At 42.0% G+C, this 22,159-nt stretch overlaps 1 protein-coding gene across 11 annotated transcripts in view; it reads right to left on the reverse strand.

The window, feature by feature from the left end:
- LOC126199364 (protein polybromo-1) overlaps positions 1-22,159 on the reverse strand; it is a 355,023-nt gene that overhangs the window by 180,957 nt on the left and 151,907 nt on the right. For all 11 annotated transcript variants that reach the window (XR_007540157.1, XM_049936255.1, XM_049936256.1 and 8 more), the window contains 2 exons: positions 8,911-9,116; positions 6,125-6,304 (listed from right to left, as the gene is read on the reverse strand). Coding sequence is in view for 10 of the 11 variants with exons in the window: in XM_049936255.1 (XP_049792212.1) it covers positions 6,125-6,304; positions 8,911-9,116 (386 nt within the window). In the remaining variant the exon portion in view is untranslated. The remainder of the gene's footprint in view (positions 1-6,124; positions 6,305-8,910; positions 9,117-22,159) is intronic.

Here is a 22,159-nt window from a genome sequence, read left to right on the forward strand (position 1 = left end):
AAATTGATGATATGAATATAATAGAGGGAAACATTCCACGTGGGAAAAATATATCTAAAAACAAAGATGACGTGACTTACCAAACAAAAGCATTGGTATGTTGATAGACACACAAATAAACACAAACACACACACACAAAATTCTAGCTTTCGCAACCAACGGTTGCGTCTTCAGGAAAGAGGGAAGGAGAGGGAAAGATAAAAGGATGTGGGTTTTAAGGGAGAGGGTAAGGAGACATTCCAATCCCGGGAGCGGAAAGACTTACCTCGGGGGAAAAAAAGGACAGGTATACACTCGCACACACACACATATCCATCTGCACACACACAGACACGAGCAGACATTTGTAAAGGCAAAGAGTTCGGCCAGAGATGTCAGTCGAGGCGGAAGTACAGAGGCAAAGATGTTGAAAGACAGGTGAGGTATGAGTGGGGGCAACTTGAAATTAGCAGAGGTGGGGGCCTGGCAGATAACGAGAGGAGAGGATATACTGAAGGGCAAGTTCCCATCTCCGGAGTTCTGACAGGTTGGTGCTAGTGGGAAGTATCCAGATCACCCAGACGGTGTGGACCAAGGCATGTTTAGCCACAGGGTGATCCTCATTACCAACAAACACTGTCTGCCTGTGTCCATTCATGCGAATTGACAGTTTGTTGCTGGTCATTCCCACATAGAATGCATCACAGTGTAGGCAGGTCAGTTGGTAAATCACGTGGGTGCTTTCACATGTGGCTCTGCCTTTGATCGTGTACACCTTCCGGGTTACAGGACTGGAGTAGGTGGTGGTGGGAGGGTGCATGGGACAGGTTTTACACCGGGGGCGGTTACAAGGATAGGAACCAGATGGTAGGGAAGGTGGTTTGGGGATTTCATAGGGATGAACTAACAGGTTACGAAGGTTAGGTGGACGGCGGAAAGACACTCTTGGTGGAGTGGGGAGGATTTCATGAAGGATGGATCTCATTTCAGGGCAGGATATGAGGAAGTCGTATCCCTGCTGGAGAGCCACATTCAGAGTCTGGTTCAGTCCCGGAAAGTATCCTGTCACAAGTGGGGCACTTTTGTGGTTCTTCTGTGGGGGATTCTGGGTTCGAGGGGATGAGGAAGTGGCTCTGGTTATTTCTTTCTGTACCAGGTCGGGAGGGTAGTTGCGAGATGCGAAAGCTGTTGTTAGGTTGTTGGTGTAATGGTTCAGGGGTTCCGGACTGGAGCAGATTCGTTTGCCACGAAGACCTAGGCTGTAGGGAAGGGACCGTTTGATGTGGAATGGGTGGCAGCTGTCATAATGGAGGTACTGTTGCTTGTTGGTGGGTTTGATGTGGACGGACGTGTGAAGCTGGCCACTGGACAGGTGGAGGTCAACGTCAAGGAAAGTTGCATGGGATTTGGAGTAGGACCAGGTGAATCTGATGGAACCAAAGGAGTTGAGGTTGGAGAGAAAATTCGGGAGTTCTTCACTGTGAGTCCAGATCATGAAGATGTCATCAATAAATCTGTACCAAACTTTGGGTTGGCAGGCCTGGGTAACCAAGAAGGCTTCCTCTAAGCGACCCATGAATAGGTTGGCGTACGAGGGGGCCATCCTGGTACCCATGGCTGTTCCCTTTAATTGTTGGTATGTCTGGCCTTCAAAAGTGAAGAAGTTGTGGGTCAGGATGAAGCTGGCTAAGGTGATGAGGAAAGAGGTTTTAGGTAGGGTGGCAGGTGATCGGCGTGAAAGGAAATGCTCCATCGGAGCGAGGCCCTGGACGTGCGGAAAATTTGTGTATAAGGAAGTGGCATCAATGGTTACAAGGATGGTTTCCGGGGGTAACAGATTTGGTAAGGATTCCAGGCGTTCGAGAAAGTGGTTGGTGTCTTTGATGAAGGATGGGAGACTGCATGTAATGGGTTGAAGGTGTTGATCTACGTAGGCAGAGATACGTTCTGTGGGGGCTTGGTAACCAGCTACAATGGGGCGGCCGGGATGATTGGGTTTGTGGATTTTAGGAAGAAGGTAGAAGGTAGGGGTGCGGGGTGTCGGTGGGGTCAGGAGGTTGATGGAGTCAGGTGAAAGGTTTTACAGGGGGCCTAAGGTTCTGAGGATTCCTTGAAGCTCCGCCTGGACATCGGGAATGGGGTTACGTTGCCAAACTTTGTACATGGTGTTGTCTGAAAGCTGACGCAGTCCCTCAGCCACATACTCCCGACGATCAAGTACCACGGTCGTGGAACCCTTGTCCGCTGGAAGAATGATGATGGATCGGTCAGCCTTCAGATCACGGATAGCCTGGGCTTCAGCCGTGGTGATGTTGGGAGTAGGATTAAGGTGTTTGAAGAAGGACTGAGATGCAAGGCTGGAAGTCAGAAATTGCTGGAAGGTTTGGAGAGGGTGATTTTGAGGAAGAGGAGGTGGGTCCCGCTGCGACGGAGGACGGAACTGTTCCAGGCAGGGTTCAATTTGGATGGTGTCTTGGCGAGTTGTATCATTAGGAGTAGGATTAGGATCATTTTTCTTCGTGCCAAAGTGATATTTCCAGCAGAGAGTACGAGTGTAGGACAGTAAATCTTTGATGAGGGCTGTTTGGTTGAATCTGGGAGTGGGGCTGAAGGTGAGGCCTTTGGATAGGACAGATGTTTCAGTTTGTTGCGAATGCTTGAATTTTGTGTGTATGTTTGTGTGTCTATCGACGTGCCAGCGCTTTCGTTTGGTAAGTCACATCATCTTTGTTTTTAGATATTTTTCCCCACACACACACACACACACACACACACACACACACACACATATATATATATATATATATATATATATATATATAGACTCACAGTGAAGAAGAACTCCAGAATTTCCTCTCCAACCTCAACTCCTTTGGTTCCATCAGATTCATCTGGTCCTACTCCAAATCCCATGCCACTTTCCTTGACGTTGACCTCCACCTGTCCAATGGCCAGCTTCACACGTCCGTCCACATCAAACCCACCAACAAGCAACAGTACCTCCATTAAGACAGCTGCCACCCATTCCACATCAAACGGTCCCTTCCCTACAGCCTAGGTCTTCGTGGCAAACAAATCTGCTCCAGTCCGGAATCCCTGAACCATTACACCAACAACCTGACAACAGCTTTCGCATCTCGCAACTACCCTCCCGACCTGGTACAGAAGCAAATAACCCGAGCCACCTCCTCATCCCCTCGAACCCACAATCCCCACAGAAGAACCACAAAAGTGCCCAACTTGTGACAGGATACTTTCCGGGACTGGACCAGACTCTGAATGTGGCTCTCCAGCAGGGATACGACTTCCTCAAATCCTGCCCTGAAATGAGATCCATCCTTCATGAAATCCTCCCCACTCCACCAAGAGTGTCTTTCCGCCGTCCACCTAACCTTTGTAACCTGTTAGTTCATCCCTATGAAATCCCCAAACCACCTTCCCTACCATCTGGCTCCTATCCTTGTAACCGCCCCCGGTGTAAAACCTGTCCCATGCACCCTCCCACCACCACCTACTCCAGTCCTGTAACCCGGAAGGTGTTCACGATCAAAGGCAGAGCCACATGTGAAAGCACCCACGTGATTTACCAACTGACCTGCCTACACTGTGATGCATTCTATGTGGGAATGGCCAGCAACAAACTGTCCATTCGCATGAATGGACACAGGCAGACAGTGTTTGTTGGTAATGAGGATCACCCTGTGGCTAAACATGCCTTGGTGCACGGCCAGCACATCTTGGCACAGTGTTACACCGTCCGCGTTATCTGGATACTTCCCACCAACACCAACCTATCCGAACTCCGGAGATGGGAACTTGCTCTTCAATATATCCTCTCTTCCCGTTACCCACCAGGCCTCAATCTCCGCTAATTTCAAGTTGCCGCCACTCATACCTCACCTGTCATTCAACATCATCTTTGCCTCTTCACTTCCGCCTCGACTGACATCTCTGCCCAAACTTTAAATATGTCTGCTTGTGTCTGTATATGTGTGGATGGATGTGTGTGTGTGTGCGCGCGCGAGTGTATACCTGTCCTTTTTCCCCCCTAAGGTAAGTCTTTCCGCTCCCGGGATTGGAATGACTCCTTACCCTCTCCCTTAAAACCCACATCCTTTCGTCTTTCCCTCTCCTTCCCCTCTTTCCTGATGAGGCAACAGTTTGTTGCGAAAGCTTGAATTTTGTGTGTGTGTTTGTGTATCTATCGACCTGCCAGCGCTTTCGTTCGGTAAGTCACATCATCTTTGTTTTTAGATATATTTTTCCCACGTGGAATGTTTCCTTCTATTATATATATATATATATATATATATATAACAGAGGGAAACATTCCACGTGGAAAAAATATATCTAAAAAGAAAGATGATGAGACTTACCAAACAAAAGCGCTGGCAGGTCGATAGACACACAAACAAACACAAATATACACACAAAATTCAAGCTTTCGCAACAAACTGTTGCCTCATCAGGAAAGAGGGAAGGAGAGGGAAAGACGAAAGGATGTGGGTTTTAAGGGAGAGGGTAAGGAGTCATTCCAATCCCGGGAGCGGAAAGACTTACCTTAGGGGGAAAAAAGGACAGGTATACACTCGCACACACACACATATCCATCCACACATACAGACACATGTGTGGATGGATATGTGTGTGTGTGCGAGTGTATACCTGTCCTTTTTTCCCCCTAAGGTAAGTCTTTCCGCTCCCGGGATTGGAATGACTCCTTACCCTCTCCCTTAAAACCCACATCCTTTCGTCTTTCCCTCTCCTTCCCTCTTTCCTGATGAGGCAACAGTTTGTTGCGAAAGCTTGAATTTTGTGTGTATATTTGTGTTTGTTTGTGTGTCTATCGACCTGCCAGCGCTTTTATATATATATATATATATATATATATATATATATATATATATATATATATATATATATATATATATATCAGAAATAAGTTGTAATTTACCTTATAATTCTGTTAGAAATGTAGTATTTATTACAATGTGCACGGTGAGCACATCTTGGCACAGTGTTACACCGTCCGGGTTATCTGGATACTTCCCACTAACACCATCCTATCCGAACTCCGGAGATGGGAACTTGCTCTTCAATATATCCTCTCTTCCCGTTATCCACCAGGCCTCAATCTCCGCTAATTTCAAGTTGCCGCCACTCATACCTCACCTGTCATTCAACAACATCTTTGCCTCTGCACTTTGCAACCAAGAAAGTCCCAAAATATTCTGTGCCAATATTGGAAAACCATAAAAAGCCTGAATCAGGAAAACCAGAGGAGGAGTTGAACCCAGTGTCTCCTGAGAGACACTTCAATGCCTTAACTATTGCCACTTGATTAACTATCAAAGGAAAGAGAATGAAAGTTCAGTAAAATGTAAACAGAACTAACATTAGCGCTACTCAGGAGGAACACTAACAATAGTTAACTGAATATCAAAACTGCATCTTTATTCCTTAAATTTTCAGTACATACTTCATTTCACACTCCCAACTGGTTTTTTGCTGACTTTCATTTCTCCAGTCCTGAGCAAGTATTCCATCCTTGCATATGTGCTACACATCTTTAATAATCGATAACGCATGCTCAAAATCAGTCCTACACTGTACCTATATTCTACTTACCACACTACAGGCTGTTTACCTATTGCTTTTGCACTTACTATATCAGTACTAACTTACTGACAACAGATTTCTTCCCTTGCCCAGCCCAATTCCCCTTCATCTAGTACCATTCTTCAGCAGCTTAAAATTTCAGATGCTTCTATTTTGGAATTTTTCGTCGTCACATTTCATTTTCATACAGCTGTCAATTTTCAGATACTTACTCCTTAATTATGAGCAAATATACAACACTTTTACATTGGTTGCTGAAGCCCTGGAGCATGTCACTGGCTAGTGTTACTGAAGTTTTACAGTACAGTTACAGAATGCCTGCTCCTCATATTCAGGCAATGACATAGAGTAACCCAGGAAGCCACTAATTACCATAACATAACAAGAAGGGTGCTGGTGTCTCTCTCTCTCTCTCTCTCTCTCTCTCTCTCTCTCTCTCTCTCTCTCTGACACTGACACACACACACACACACACACACACACACACACACACACACACACACACATCAGAAAGATTTTACTAACCTCTGCCTGATGAAGTAAGATTGTAGCTCTATAGAATCTTCAAACACCTGTGAATCTGTGCGAGATAAACGACGTGCACGCTCCATGCAGGCAAACACATCCTCTTGAAAAACATCCAGTCTTCTGTACAGTCCCTTATCAAGTCTTCGCTTAACTAAGTCCAAGGACAATGCTCGAACCCTAAAACAAAAAATCTCTAATGTATGCAGAGGCATAATAACAAATTACTGCAACAAATCAGTGCCAAAACAAATTTGAAGATATGTTAAAAAAATAGATACAGCATGGCACTCCTGAATATAAAGAATTCCTTTCTACACATGATTACTTACAGACAGCATACAAGTTCAATAAAAGATATTAATAACATATTACGCGATTTCATTTCTCCTATTTTAGGAAGCTTATTTAGAAAATCATTCCATTAACCAAAAATGAAGTGATTCATTCATGTCATTTCTTCCTCCACCAAACAACTAATTGTCATAATGGATTGAAGCTTTTACCGAACTAGTACAAATTTGTATTTATAATTGAACAACAATTAATAGTAAAAGAAATCCTAACAGAGGATTGAAAGCCATCTAATAGTGTGAAAAGTTTTGAAAATGTTCTCTAAAAAGTGTAACATTAGCATACATTTCTCTCCCTGCTATATATTTATGCTCGTACACAGAAGACTCAACCGTAACACCAACAGAGGACAACGCAGATCGAATCACTATGCAGACTACACGCCACACAAAAAATGGAACCTGAGTATGAGAGTATACACAGACTGACTGACTGTCAGTACATTCAGCTGTTGACTGTATAATATACTCCTTGGTCATTTTTAAGTCGTATGACGGCTGCTGGTACATCCTTATATACACTAGCTGCTGTCTATGACATCCCTAGCGCTCAGGGCATCGCCATGTAAGGGCAAACGAGTTGAGCCAACTAGGCAAGATCTTCACAAACAATGACAACAAAACCCACCAAATAAATTAAGACCACTGATGAGGAACAAGAAAAGAACTTGCTTTTCTGACATTTTGTGGCTTTGTATCAGGGTGTCGGTCAAGACAAGCCATGTGCTGATAAGAGACAAAATCAAATCAATCTTCAGGTCTCCAACAAATTACTCAGACCCATTAAAGATGTAGCACGTCTCAGAATATCCGGAGCCTACACGTTACCTTGAAAGTGTGGCAAATCATACACCAGATGAACAGTGCACACTGTAAAACAGTTTAAAAAAAGAGTAGGATAGAGTTTTTCACCTACACTACCCAAAAAATCCACTTTAGCTGAGCATACTGTAAAAAACAGTCACCACATCTAATTTAACGAAACCTCTGTCATGACTCGCACTAATGACTTCTGGGATTGTGTAATTAAGGAAGCCACCAAAATAAACATCACTGGTAACACCCTCAATAGAGATGGCGGCCTGCAGCTCAGTGTGGCATGGGATCCAGAATCGTGACGTTAGGAGCACATGCATCGAACACCAAGTGAACATTTTCCCATTTATGATGATGCTGTGAGCATTATAGTTGGAGCCACGAACGACGGCAGGCGAGTTTAAGCTCGTTCTGCAAAACTGATGTGACAGACAATGAATATACAGCAGTTTTCTCAGTGCTCTGCTGGGAACGGTCTTCAGTGGACAGTATTTTGGCATTTACACTGGCACTTGATTACATATCATAGTTTTGTGCATCGGACTGATCTATATTTTAGCAAATACTAACACTAGTTCATTTTTTGACGCATTGCACTTCACTAACACTCAATAAATTTTAGTCTCTATGTTTTTATGAGTCCACAACTGCTTTGTATACTTTATTATCAACATTTCAATCAAGGTGCTTTAAGAAATGTGAAATGTGTCTGGTATAAATAAAATGTCATCACAATCACACAAGACAGAAAATTTTCCAATATTACATATGATATTTTTGTGGTATTAAAATTATTTCATTTAATATGTTATATAACATGTAATTTGTGGTAGACTGTGTCCATGTTGGATATAGCAGCATTTTTTTGGTGTTTCAGGAAACTAGTTATCTGTAAACTTTAATTTTGTCATTGGACACAAGCATTCATACTTCCCTGTCTGTAGATGCTCGGGACGAAGCATCCCAACTTGCTGTGCCACACAACATTGCATGTGTCTCATTCCTCTCAATCTGACTATCTCACAGTGGTTGTCATGTGTTGATGGGTTTAAGTCTCTAACAAATCACAAAAAACTGAATACAAATTCACCGAATAACTTTCTATGCTACCCGCTGCCCCTTAAACACAAGCTACTGTTTGGCGTCTACATCTCTTGCATGTACCACAACTGTCGTTTGCAACCGGCAATGCTGCAATCCTCGTCCGTGCCTCCACTCAGCGTGGACCTGCGCAACCCGCCATCATTCATGGATTCAGCTATAGTGGTGCCACACACGACAGTTGATGTATGTAAGGGCGTACTGGCAGCCAATTGGCAGTTATAACACTTGACAATGGCTAACAAGTGCTTGCTCACAAGGTAGTAGAATTTTAACCACTTGACATGACTGAAGCCAGAAATTTTATTCAATGTTAATGCCACAGGACTCAGCATTTTTAGATGACTTATTATTATTTTATAAGCAGCTCTTAGCAGTTCTAACGTAAGACCTTTTTCCAAATAACAAATGAAACTGCTTTTTATGTTACTGAGTGTATGCACCTTAATGCTTGAGTGTAAACTTCAGAAACAGTTTTTGTGCTAGGTATTTTTCACCGCATAGAGGAAAACTTACTTAGTGCCATCCACTTCATCATGTTCAGGCAATTCAGCCATAGAGTCTGAGAAGCAACGACCTTCTTCATCCTGATGATTGTAAACTGAGATAAACAGTGAAGTGAGAAGTTCCTGGACTGCTGCAGCAACATCAGGAACAGCATCTTCATCCTCCCTTAGCTGGCTCTTTGTCTGCAATGCAACCCGCTGAAGCATCAGTGCATCCTGAAAAATAAAACAAATAACTGAGTGCATACCAAAGAAATAGTTTATTTTCACACACATGAAGCTGGCAGAAGCAGACATTATGTAAGACAATGTTACAAATTTTTAATCAATTCGTTAATACAACGTTTTAAAAAAGTGTCATATTCCTAGAGGAAGTAGTATTGGTTATAACTAGAAGAAAATTCCTACAACGATATGTCTAGAAACCAGTACCTGTTTCAATATGGTGCAATCTGTCATCCCATTCCCACTATCTACTACATAGAAGCAGACACTACACGCAGTGCTGCTTGTAGTTACTATACATCCTGATACATTCTTCAGCTCTTCTACAGATTCTTTCAAATACACCTCTCTCCATTCAGATTGCATCACATGCATTGGTCACACTCTACCGTAATGCTTGCACACTGTCAATGGGTTGGGCATACACATGGCCTTTAAATGTCCCCATAGCCAGAAATCCAATAATTTCAGACTTCCTCAGCCAATCCATCACCTTTCTAACATTTCGGTGAAGTACCATCATACAACCTGTGGAAAATGAGCTGGTTTCCATTGTGCATAAAGCAGTGTCACATCTTTCTGCAAAGGTAACTTTTTTCAACTGCCCTGGTAATTCATCAAGCAGAAACTGGTGATACACAGCTGTTAGTTAAAATGGAAGCACAATCAGTCTGTCACCAACAATCCTACCCACACATCAATACTGAAATTTATCATGATACCTCACTACGATTGCTCAAAGATTTGTATCTGCCCACACATGCATATCGTGGTAATTTACTATGACACCTCTTGTACATCCTGTCCCGTATACAGGGTGTACATCAAGTCCGGGAACACTTTCAATTATTTATTCCACAAGAACTAAACATTGTACAAATGCCCTACATATTGCATTTTGAAGAGAAACTCTTGAAGTTGTTTTTTTACAAACATTTGATATGCGAACCATGAGTGACCTGGCAGATGTCAATATGGTAATCGAATTCTTGCCATACTCGACCCAGCATGGCTGCGTCGACTGTGGCAGTTGCTTCCTGTATTCTCTCCTGGAGCTCTGCTACATCAAGTGGTAGAGGCAGATCTTTAATGTGTCCTCACAGAAAAAAAGTCACACAGAGTGAGATCTGGTGATCGAGGAGGCCATTTCATGAAACAGCTGTCCCCATCTGTAGCACAGCCGATCTATCGATGTGGCAGCTCCTTGTTCAGGTACCCACAAACTTCACGAAGAAAATGGGGTGAAACCCCATCCTTCTGAAAGACAAATGGAGAGTCCGATTGCATTTGAGGCATCAGCCATTGCTGCAACATGTTCAAGTACAAATATCCAGTGACAGTGCTCTCGGCGAAGAAGAATGGCCCGTACAGTTATCTACGTGACAAGGCACGAAAACATTTACCTTTGGGGAATCACACTCAAATTAAATGCATTCGTGTGGATGCTTTGTACCCCAGATTCGACAATTATGCCTGTTCACTTTCCCATTAGTGTGAAAGGTGGCTTGTCGAACTCCAACACACAGAAAGCTCGCTCCGCACCTGAACTTGCCATGTTTGCGACTGGCACTGACTATCGGCAAATTACCAAACTACACTGTGGCGGTATACATGAAAAAAACTTTCAGGGTTTCTCTTCAAAATGACATATGTATGAAATCTGTACAATGTTTGGTTCTTGTGCAATAAATAATTGAAAGTATTCCTGGACTTTATGTACACCCTGTATGAGTCAAATGCAGTCTGTGAACTGTGGATCTCCAATGGCCCATATCTCAATAGGTATTGATTTCGAGAGATACCATTAACAAAAATTTTTCTCTAGTTTTGACCAATACTAGCTCCTGTAGGAATATGTGACACTTTATATTAAACACTCTGTATAAAGATAAACAATATTCAGAGTTAATGGGAAATTGTCTTTACAAAACTAGGATGATGATGTCTCAATAATGCACAAACAGGTAGATGTAAAATAAACTCAGGCTGAAGACCTGTGACAGATTAAGTAATTTGAGAATAAATTGTGGAGTACTGACAAAGCATTTCAAGAAAAAACAAAAAGAAATGGTGTAATAAATTACATTACTAGAACAAAATAAGTGTTACAGGATAGGGAAGATGCTGAAGAACTCCTCATTTACACTCCTCCCATGCAAATGTTTATAGCCTAATAAAACAAGTACCCATATTTCACTGTCCACCTCTACAACTGAATGGTCAGTGCAGCAGACTGCTATGTGGAGGACATGGGTTAAATTCCCAGTACTGCCAGGGATTTATCCTTGATGGAAGGACTGGTACCGGGTGTACTCTGTTTTATGAGGACAACTGAGGAGCTACTCGACTGATCAGTAGCAGTTCCAAGTTAAAGAAACCTGACAAACAAACAGAAGAACAATGTGTTGATCACATCCGCACATGCTGCATCCAATGTCACCACTGGCAGATGATGACACAGTAGTCAGTCGGGTGAGATTGGCCTGTCTAGAGCCAGAACACGGAACTTTACCTAATACTTACGATATTCTCTGTAGTGCCATGTACTTTTTGTCAAACGTTTGTTCTGAAATGGTGTGAGTCTGAAGAATTTAGGCAGTTAGTGTTTCATGTTTGGACATTACAGACGTTAACAAAATTCAGTGCTGGTATGTAGCAGCAAAGAGTGTGATGAATTACTGTCACCTACAGTGGTAATTGTGACTGCATAGTTATTTTGGGTGTTATTGCATACAGCTGCCAAAGTATCCAGATGTAAATCAGCTTAAGAAAGCAAAGCTGAAACTTAAGTTTATGTATGTGTAATGACATAGATGATGATGCTGTTGATGATGGTCTTAATAATAATAATAATAATAATAATAATAACAACAACAACAACAACAAAAATTATGTGGGATTGGACAGTACAGGAAGAGCAACTGAAAATTCCTAAACAAAATTAATTCTTCTGCAAATCTACACCTACATTTATATCTGTATCTATATCCATATTCCGCAAGCCACCCGAGGGTGTGTGGTGGGTGATATTTCTGGTAACACTATCTGAACCCCCCTCCCCCTCCTTTTCCCTGTTCTGTCTCTTTCCGGAACACACTCTAGGAATTTCAACAATAAACTTCTCTGTGATTCACAAAACCTCTCTCATACAGTCTGCCAATGGAATTTGTTGAGGATCGCCCGTAATGCTCTTGCAACAACTGAACGACCCTGTGATGAAACATGCTACCCATTGTTGGATATTGTCGACCTACAACCTGGAGTAGCACCACCATTTATTTTTCGGTACTGCTGTGTGTAATAGCAGCACTACCACAGCTGTTTGAAAAAGTCATGGGAGAAGGTAAGTGCAGAGTTGACTAAAACAGGCTCAGCAAAGCCACTGGCAGGTTTCCACATTGCAGGCCTTGGGGCCAACACCACAATGACGACGACACAGCAGATAGGCAAGGCAGCAACAGCAGCAGCAGCAGAAGCAGCAGCAGACCAGCAGCAGGTCAGTTACTATACATCCACGCTAAGAACTTATTTTGGCGTATATGGTTGGAAGAAGTGCTTCGCCAAAACAAGCAGGCAACAACCAGCATAAATACCCATCACTTTAGCCAAAGGAATTTTAGTGTGGCATCACAGCTGAGGAATTAGTGCCTTGCAGCCGATGGGTCACCTCTAGGCTCACTTCAGCTCCAGTCAGTCTTCTGTCCTGACTTGCACACTTCTGAGGTCAGGGTGACGCAGCCACTCAATCTCGTATGGCCATGCAAGCATACTGTTGCTGTATGTCTCCACCCACCAATACGGACACCACTGCTGAAGGCTGCCTTCCTCTACAACAATCATGGCAGATTATCATGTCTTATGGCATGCCATGCCTTGAAATGCTGAGCCATGCTGCATGTCAGCATTCCTGCCGAGGGCCTGGCATTACAGCAGGCTGTTGTTGGCATCATGGCAGGTTGGTAGCCACCTGTTTGCATCAGCATCTCCACACTCACTGTCTTCAGCACACAAACAGAGCATTGCATCCACAGAGCAACGCAAGTGTTATAATTAGTTCTCCAACAAAATTTATGATTAATAATAATGTTTCAATGAGTAACCACCAGCCATCATCTTGACAATAGCCCACCATCTCAACTCAACCCTTCCACTGCAGGGGTCATCCACCCCAGGTCTCTACTGTTTGGTGGCAGAAATGTCTATCACCACTATGTTTCAGTGACAGAGGAACCTCGCCTGCCACCATTCCTGGAGCAAACAGTTTGACCACTACAGGGTTGCAATTTCATCAATGTACAGCACCAAAACACAGTGGGGCGAGTGCAATGAGAGCTCCCCACCCCACCTCCTCTAAGTACCATATAAAGCAAATGCATTCTTTAGCAGGTTGTCACTTCTGTTCTTGTGGGTGAAATGTGGCAAGTAAACTCAGACAGTGTTCTGGGGACACACAAATGTGGCAAGGAGTGTGGCTCATTGTGTAAATATGTGCAAGGTGTTAACCTGGTGTAGCAATTCATGAAGCGAAGCCAAGTTTTTTCAAGAAGTATTGTGATAGTCCTTCATAATGATGGAGAGCAGCAATCAGTCATCATTTCTACCTTTATTAAAAGCAAGTTCAAATTTCAGCTAGTAACTAGCCATTATCAATGTAGTATTTCGCAGTTTTTATACTTGCCCTAGTACGTCTACAACTGTTTTTCAGGTTCCTGTTATAGTTCATTCGAGGCTGAATAGAGTTCATTCAAGAGTGGAGTATTCTTGAAGGAACTGCGACAGGAACCAGCTGAACAGGTGTAAACATATTAAGACGGGTATAAAAACTCTGAAATACACTGATAATGTCCAGTTACTAGATGAAACCTTAATCTGCTTTAATAAAACTAGAAAGGATTGCTGCTCTCTGTCATTTTGAAAGTTGTATCACAGTCGTTGAGCACATTCCACATTCCACTTTCCCAATGGAACATAATCTGATATTACAATAGTGCTACAAGTAAGTGTTGTTCCCGTCATTTGATTTTATTCTTCCTGTAGCTGCTGTTTTGTTGTATCTATTGAATTGGGTTTCCACTACATCAGAGTGTGAGAACGGAAGGAAACATGTGTTAGTTAGCGGCATTTGGCAGGAGCCCTGTATTCTGGCTTGGAAAGGAATACAGCTCATTATGTTTAAGCATATGCAGTAGTAGTCATGAATAGCTGCTCAGGCAGAGGAGTTGAGTTATATTGTTAGGGAAGTATTATGTTGAAGTGTCCTTGTCATTAATCTGTTTTGTTTTCATTGATTGTTGTTGTTGTTGTTGTTGTTGTTTGTGCAATTAGTAAAGGGTTAAGCATGTTATCATTTATAACACAGGTGGCTCCCCATATAGAAACACTGTAAATTTTAGCAGGTGAGGTAGATCAGTTGCAGGCAGACAATGCAATTAAGGAAGAGAACAGAGCTCTGCACAGAAGAGTTAACCCAGAGATGTGGAAGAGGCAGAAAGTACTTCACAAGTGGTTGGTAAAAATGAGCCTCTGGCAATAAAAAATGAGAACTTTGGATGGGTTTGAAAGAAAGAAAAAGGGTAGTGTTTGCACAGAAGTGCAAATGTAGGAGAAAGAAGTTAATAGCATAAGGTGACTTGATGAGCAGCATACTAACATTGTAGAAGTCAACAGGCGTAATGTAAAATTTTCAGCTCCAATATCTTTTGGAAAATGCAGAGTCTGAATGATCTGCAGTGCTACACAAAGTAAATGTGTGCTGCAGTGAAGTAAATAAGTGTATGGATAGCAATATGTCTGACTTAAGTGCAATGGTATCTCCCCGTTGGGTGATAACTGGTGTTATTTAGAGGCTGTGGAGGGAGGGGGGTGGGGGTGCAGCCTGAGGCCAGGGCAGTCCAGCTTCTCAACCTTCTACATATGTGCACGTTGTCGCTGTACACCTCTGCTCACAATGGTGGACACCACTGTTAAGAGCTGTCTTCCACTGCAACAATCATTTACCATGCCTTCCAGTGTGCTCTGCCATGAGGTGCATTGTCATGCCCCCAGACAGTACGTGCGCTGCCACAGAAGTGCACATCAGCACTCCACCCAGCTGCTGCAGTCACAGCAGGCCAATGGCTGCTTGTTTACATCAGTGACTTCACACTTGCTTGCTGCATTCGGTATACACCCAGAAGGACATTGCCACTGCGGCGTCACTACAAGTGTTTTAGTTTGTCCTTCAATAAAATGCATGGCTAAAATTTTGTTTCCACGAGCAACCAACAATCGCCACCCTGACAACAGCCCACTGCCTCAACTCATCCCTGCCACTGCAGAAGTCATCCATCCTGGGCCTCTAAACTGGTAAGGGTTCCAGACTAATGAGCAATACTTAAGAATTGGTTGAACACGTGTTTTGTAAGCCACTTCTCTCGTGAATGAATTACATTTCCTTCAGATTCTTCCTAAGAATCTCAGTCTGGCAGCTGCTTCTCCTACAATCTGTTTAATTTGCTCATTCTTTTGTAGATCACACTGGACGATTACTCGTAGATATATTATGGTAGTTACTGTACCTACAAACTTGTCACCATTAGTGTAATTGTGCAGTAGTGAATTTCTCCTACTGTATATGCCTAATATGTAACACTTATTTACTTTGGGTCAATTGCCAGTCCCCGCACTATTCATCAATCCTCTGCAGTCTTCCTGCAGTTTGCTTTAGTCTTCTGACATCGCTATGTTCTTAGAAACAACTGCATCATCTGCAAATTGACTCATGGAACATCTGACATAAACCACTAGATCATTTATTTACAAGTTAAGGCATTTAAAGCTCTTTTTGGATATGTCCAGCAAACTACAAATCAGATTAAGAAAGTGTTGTAATGAAAGTTGTCCATCTTAAAGGGGGAATCCAATGGCGCAACAAACGCAACCACCTGTCCTACCTCCAGGGGGCTACAGAGGGGTAAATTTTGAAATCTTAAATAGGATCCCCCATTCTTTATTTTGGATTTGGATTCTCCAGGAAAAGATATGTAACTTTCGTATTTAACAATGTTTTCGTTATGTCATCGTCATAAATCAAAATGGGTTAAAAACTGTTGAAAAATTATAAGCAAAAGTTCAAAATGATGACCACTTTCTGCAATACATTTTTTACCACTCTAATAAAGCACAGACCATGACCATGTGTCTGTTGTCTGACTCTCGCTGTAGCAAGTAGTTCCACCATTTGGAGTACAACTGGGAAAGTCACTATGAATCTGATGCATTCGAACTGCAAACATCTCTTCCTAGCTGTTCTACGATGGAGACAACTGCAGAGAGAGAGTAGGTATCATCTCCTCGTACTTTTGAGCCAGACAGACATGTAGTACATGCTCATCTAAGGTATGTTAACAGTTCCCTGATAGGGATGTGTCTTCTGCAATGATTTTTCACAGTATTATCCAACTGTTTATAGAAACTGGAAGTATTTAACCCAAACAAAGAGTCTGACCATGGCCTGTGATGAATGAAAATGACAAAGTGAATGTTTTAGCTGCAGGTGCCGGAAATCATCACATTAGTTCTCAGAAAATCGCACAAGGTTCAGGATTTCACAGATGAGTGTTCTGCCCATACTGCATGAACACAAATTCCATCCACATCACTTACTGTTACACCAAGAACTACATGGAGACAATCTTCAGAACAGCTTGAACTGTTGTAATAGGACACAAAAACAACAAGCAGCCTACAATATTGTTATTTCACACAACAATAATGTTATTTCACACACACTTTTCTCTGATGAATCAACTTTAATGGATCGTGGTCAACTAAATCAGCATAATTACTGGTCAGTGGAGAATCCCCACTGGTTAAGGAAAGTCAAGCATCAATGCCCGTGGAGTGTCAATGTTTGATGCACTATTTTTTGTACTCAGTTGATTAGCCCATACTTCATCGATAAAAATGTGAATGGTCAAATGTACAACGAATTTTTACATAATATTTTGCCAATACTACTGGAAGATTTCCCACTTCAAACACGACTGGATATGATATTCCAACACAATGTATCTCCAGTGCATTATTTACAGATATCATGAGAAGTTTTGAATCAAAATTATACTGGTCAATGGATTGGCTGAGGAGGTTCTCAAAATTTGCCTGTATGTTCACGTGATTTTGACTTCTCCAGATTTTTTTTCCTATGAAGAATGCTAAAAGAGAGATGTGTTGGAAGTATCAACAACCCCAGCAAAAACGTGGCACCAAACTATCAATGAATATCCAAAAATTAGTGCAGAGACACTTAGAGGAGTATGATTGTCTTTCAGAATCAGGGTTGCAGAAATGTGTATTGCAGAAAACAATTTCCAACATTTGTTTCAGTAAAACATGCAAGGTCAGCGAGAGGCAAGGGGACTCACCTAAAACAAGCATCCCGATGGTGGGAGGCAAGGGAATTTGCATTAAAAAGGCACCCCAAAGGGAACAAAATATTACTATAGCCCTGCCATTGTTCCTGGGTAACACTAAAAGTACTTTTTAATTTTGGGGTAGCCATCAGGAGCTCATCAACAGTGCAGGTGCTTGAGCATAGCCCACACTTCATAAGGAGGGTAACAGTCTGCTCCTGTCCACAATCACACAGCACATGTTCATCTGGCAGTACCCATTTACTCATGTTGCTTTTGGATCTTGCAACTCCAGAACATAGTTTGTTCAGATCAGAGATCCCCATATGTCCCACTCCTCTGTGTGTCCTGGGGAAGTTTTCCCCTTGATAGAAAGCAATGTCCGAGATGGACATTTTTTCCTTTCCAAATTTCTACTCCGCTTTGTTTTGATGCAATAGTGACATTTTCAGTTGTATGCAGGAAGCTTTTCCTTGATTTAACTCACTGGCTGGTTGGTTGGTATACAAAAAGACAGTGGGCTGTAGGTGTGAACAACCTAGTTTCTTCCTTTCTGGCAAACCACTTCACGTATTTGCTAAGTGGAGCGATACCAGTTAGGCCGTACAACTTGTCAGTCAATGTTGATCTCAAACATCCTGCAGTGTCTGATGATGGGGCAAGACTTACTGAGTGGTATGTCCACTTGTTTGGCATGGCTGGAGTTATACCACACACTATAAGTGTACTCCACACCTGAGTAGCACATGGCTAAAGCTGTACTCCTTACTCTCCTGGGTTGCACACACCGTAAGCTGATTGCTAATTTACACACAATGTTGTCTGTATCAGCTATGCACTGTTTCCTGTGAGTGAATGCTCTAATGAGACACCTCAGTATTTCATGGATGTGCAGTGCTCTACTAGTATTCGCTCCCAATCTACTTGTAGTGTCCATGATGCCTGTCTATTCCTCAGGTGAAAAAGAAAGCTTGATTCTTTGGGGATTAGACGACTAGTTTTTCACGGCCTTCTGATAGTTTCCTTTTATCTGTCTACGGCATTAGGTGCTGGTGAAAAATTAATTCGTGCAGCATTTTTAGGTTCTTATGAGGTGTTATAGTAACAGATACATCAACAAATCATTTAGGAATGGGGGTATTGGGGGAGGTGGGGGGGGGGGTAGCTGCGTTTCACATGATCATTGTTTCACTGCTTGCAAAATCCACGTCTATTCCTACAGAGGACATTTTTGGTCTTCAGAAATGTCACAACAGGCGAGAGTAAAATGTGTCTCAAAATTCTGCAACAGACTGATGTTAGCAATATAGGCCCACAGTTTTGTGTGAGTGTCTGATTATCCTTCTTGAAACCGGGAACGACCAGCACATTTTGCCAACGACTAGGAACTAGCAATGTTTCCCTCCACTCGAGACCTATGTACACTGCTTTTACAAGAGGAGCCAGTTCTTTTGTACTCCATGAAGATTCCATAGGTGTCCCATCAAGTTCTGTCATCTTTCCTCTGTTCTCAAAATTTTGTTGGTTTTCTGTCTCACAGTTATTTATTTCAATATCTTTTAACATTTGCACAAAAATTTAAAGGCGGAACCTCCGGACACCAGAAAAACTTTGTGGAAAAAGGAATTCAGTATTTTATTTTCTGTCACCCAATCCCCATTTCAATGCTATTATGATCACAAACAGTCTACACATGGCTATGATGTGTTTGCTGATACAATGTAAGACAAAAACTTCCTAGGAGTTTCTGTTACAGCAGTAGATAGAATTTTATTTTCGAATTTACTGAACATTTCATACTCTCCTTATGCTAATTTTAGCTTCATCCAGATCTGTGACGATGCTGTCTTTGCTCTTGGAACAGCTGTGAAACCATTGTGGGTCTTTCCCATCAGCCAACTTTGTTAGGCAAATATCTGTCAGGCGGCTCTGTCAATTTAGACTTAATATTTTCAGTCTCTGAGATGAGCATTTCATGTTGACTACTCAGGTAATCTGAATGTTTCTTGTTGCACATTCTAATCAGAAGTATCTTCCTATCTTCTTTTTTTTAGATTCCTATTTACACACATATTCAGTGGTTAATAAAAGAAAATGTTATCAGTTGTAGGTTACTATGGATCATTTTTCTTTTATTAATCAATTGGAGGCTGTGGATGCCTAAAGAGAGAAAAAATATTCAGTGGTGCTACAATGGCCTCAGATCAGTGACTGCAGATAGTAATAACAACTAGTTGAGTACAAATTAATCACTAAATATATACATTCATGTGTGTTTTGGACTTGCTATTAAAGTTTCAATTCTGTTTACACTTTATTCCAGAAAAGGTGAAAACATTGTAAAGTCAGGTTGTAGTCACATTTTTGTTTACATTTTGGAACAGTAAACTTTCAGCATTTTGCTTGATCTTCAGGAACCACGAAAACTGGTACACTAGGCCGAGTATACACCATACATCTGAACAACACTGAATGTTTCTATTACCGGATGTTGTTACACGAAATATGGGGACCCATAAGTTCCACAGATCTCATTACTGTTGATGGTTATCTATGCCAGACATAGATAGAAACATGCCAATGCTTACAACTACTGGAAAATATCAGCCACTGGTAATTAACACTACACGAAGTCTTACTTACAGCCTCAGCTAAACAAATGAGAGACTTATTCATCATAAGTCTAACAACAAGTAACCCATCGAATCCACAACAGCTATGGGAGTCCTTCAAGAAAAGTATGAGTAATGACATACTATACTAAATCAGACACATTCATCCTGAACTGGCCATCAAATTCAATGAAATCATCATCATCAATGACACACTTGTCTGAAATACTCCTCTGTGATACAGACAAGAGGGAGATTGAGTCAATAATTAAATCACTGAAGACTAAAGACTCTCATGGTTATGATGGAGTGTGTAGCAGAACATTAAAGTACTGTACTGCACATGTTAACCCTGTATTTAGCCATATTTGCAATTTTTCCTTTAGGAATGGTCAGTTTCCTGAGCGATTAAAGTACTCAGTAGTAAAGCCACTTTATAAAAAGGGAGAAAGGGATAATGTAGATAATTTTAGACCTATTTCTATGTCATCAATGTTTGCAAAAGTTATTGAAATGGCTGTGTATGTAAAGATAATTGATCATTTTCTATCATACGATTTGCTACCAAATGTACAGTTCAGCTTTAGAAGTCATTTAACAACTGAAAATGCTATATTCTCTTTTCTCTGTGAGATACTGGATGGGTTAAACAAAATATTTTGAACGCTTGACGTATTTTTTGATCTAACTAAGGCATTTGATTGTGTTGATCACAAAATATTGCTCCAGAAGTTGGACCATTACAGAATACGGGAGTAGCTCCCAACTGGTTCACCTCTTACTTTAGCAACAGGCAGCAAAAGGTCATTATTTACAAAGTTGGTAACGGCTGTGATGTGGGATCTGAGTGGAGTACTGTCAAGTGGGGGGTGCCCCAGAGATCAGTGTGAGGGCCAATCCTGTTCCTTATTTATACAAATGATATGCCCTCTAGTATATTGTTATCAATGGAGAGACGTCTACAGACATTAAAGTAACCTCTGGCGTGCCACAGGGGAGTGCTATGGGACCATTGCTTTTCACAATATATATAAATGACCTAGTAGATGGTGTCGGAAGTTCCGTGCGGCTTTTCGCGGATGATACTGTAGTATACAGAGAAGTTGCAACATTAGAAAATTGTAGCGAAATGCAGGAAGATCTGCAGTGGATAGGCACTTGGTGCAGGGAGTGGCAACTGTCCCTTAACATAGACAAATGTAATGTATTGTGAATACATAGAAAGAAGGATCCTTTATTGTATGATTATATGATAGCGGAACAAACACTGGTAGCAGTTACTTCTGTAAAATATCTGGGAGTATGCGTGCGGAACGATTTGAAGTGGAATGATCATATAAAATTAATTGTTGGTAAGGCGGGTACCAGGTTGAGATTCATTGGGAGAGTGCTTAGAAAATGTAGTCCATCAACAAAGGAGGTGGCTTACAAAACACTCGTTCGACCTATACTTGAGTATTGCTCATCAGTGTGGGATCCGCACCAGATCGGGTTGACGGAGGAGATAGAGAAGATCCAAAGAAGAGCGGCGCGTTTCGTCAGAGGGTTATTTGGTAACCGTGATAGCGTTACGGAGATGTTTAATAAACTCAAGTGGCAGACTCTGCAAGAGAGGCACTCTGCATCGTGGTGTAGCTTGCTCGCCAGGTTTCGAGAGGGTGCGTTTCTGGATGGGGTATCGAATATATTGCTTCCCCCTACTTATACCTCCCGAGGAGATCACGAATGTAAAATCAGAGAGATTAGAGTGCGCACGGAGGCTTTCAGACAGTCATTCTTCCCGCAAACCATACGCGACTGGAACAGGAAAGGGAGGTAATGACAGTGGCACGTAAAGTGCCCTCCGCCACACACCGTTGAGTGACTTGCGGAGTATAAATGTAGATGTAGATGTAACTCTAAAATATTTCTGTTTGCTTATGACACTAGCTTGATAGTAAAGGGTGTTGTGTGCAACACTGGCTCAGTTTCAAACAGTGCAGTACATGACCTCAGTTCACGGCTTGTAGAAAATAAACTAACATTAAAT

Source organism: Schistocerca nitens, chromosome 8, assembly GCF_023898315.1.
Source record: "Schistocerca nitens isolate TAMUIC-IGC-003100 chromosome 8, iqSchNite1.1, whole genome shotgun sequence".
Classification (NCBI taxonomy): domain Eukaryota; kingdom Metazoa; phylum Arthropoda; class Insecta; order Orthoptera; family Acrididae; genus Schistocerca; species Schistocerca nitens.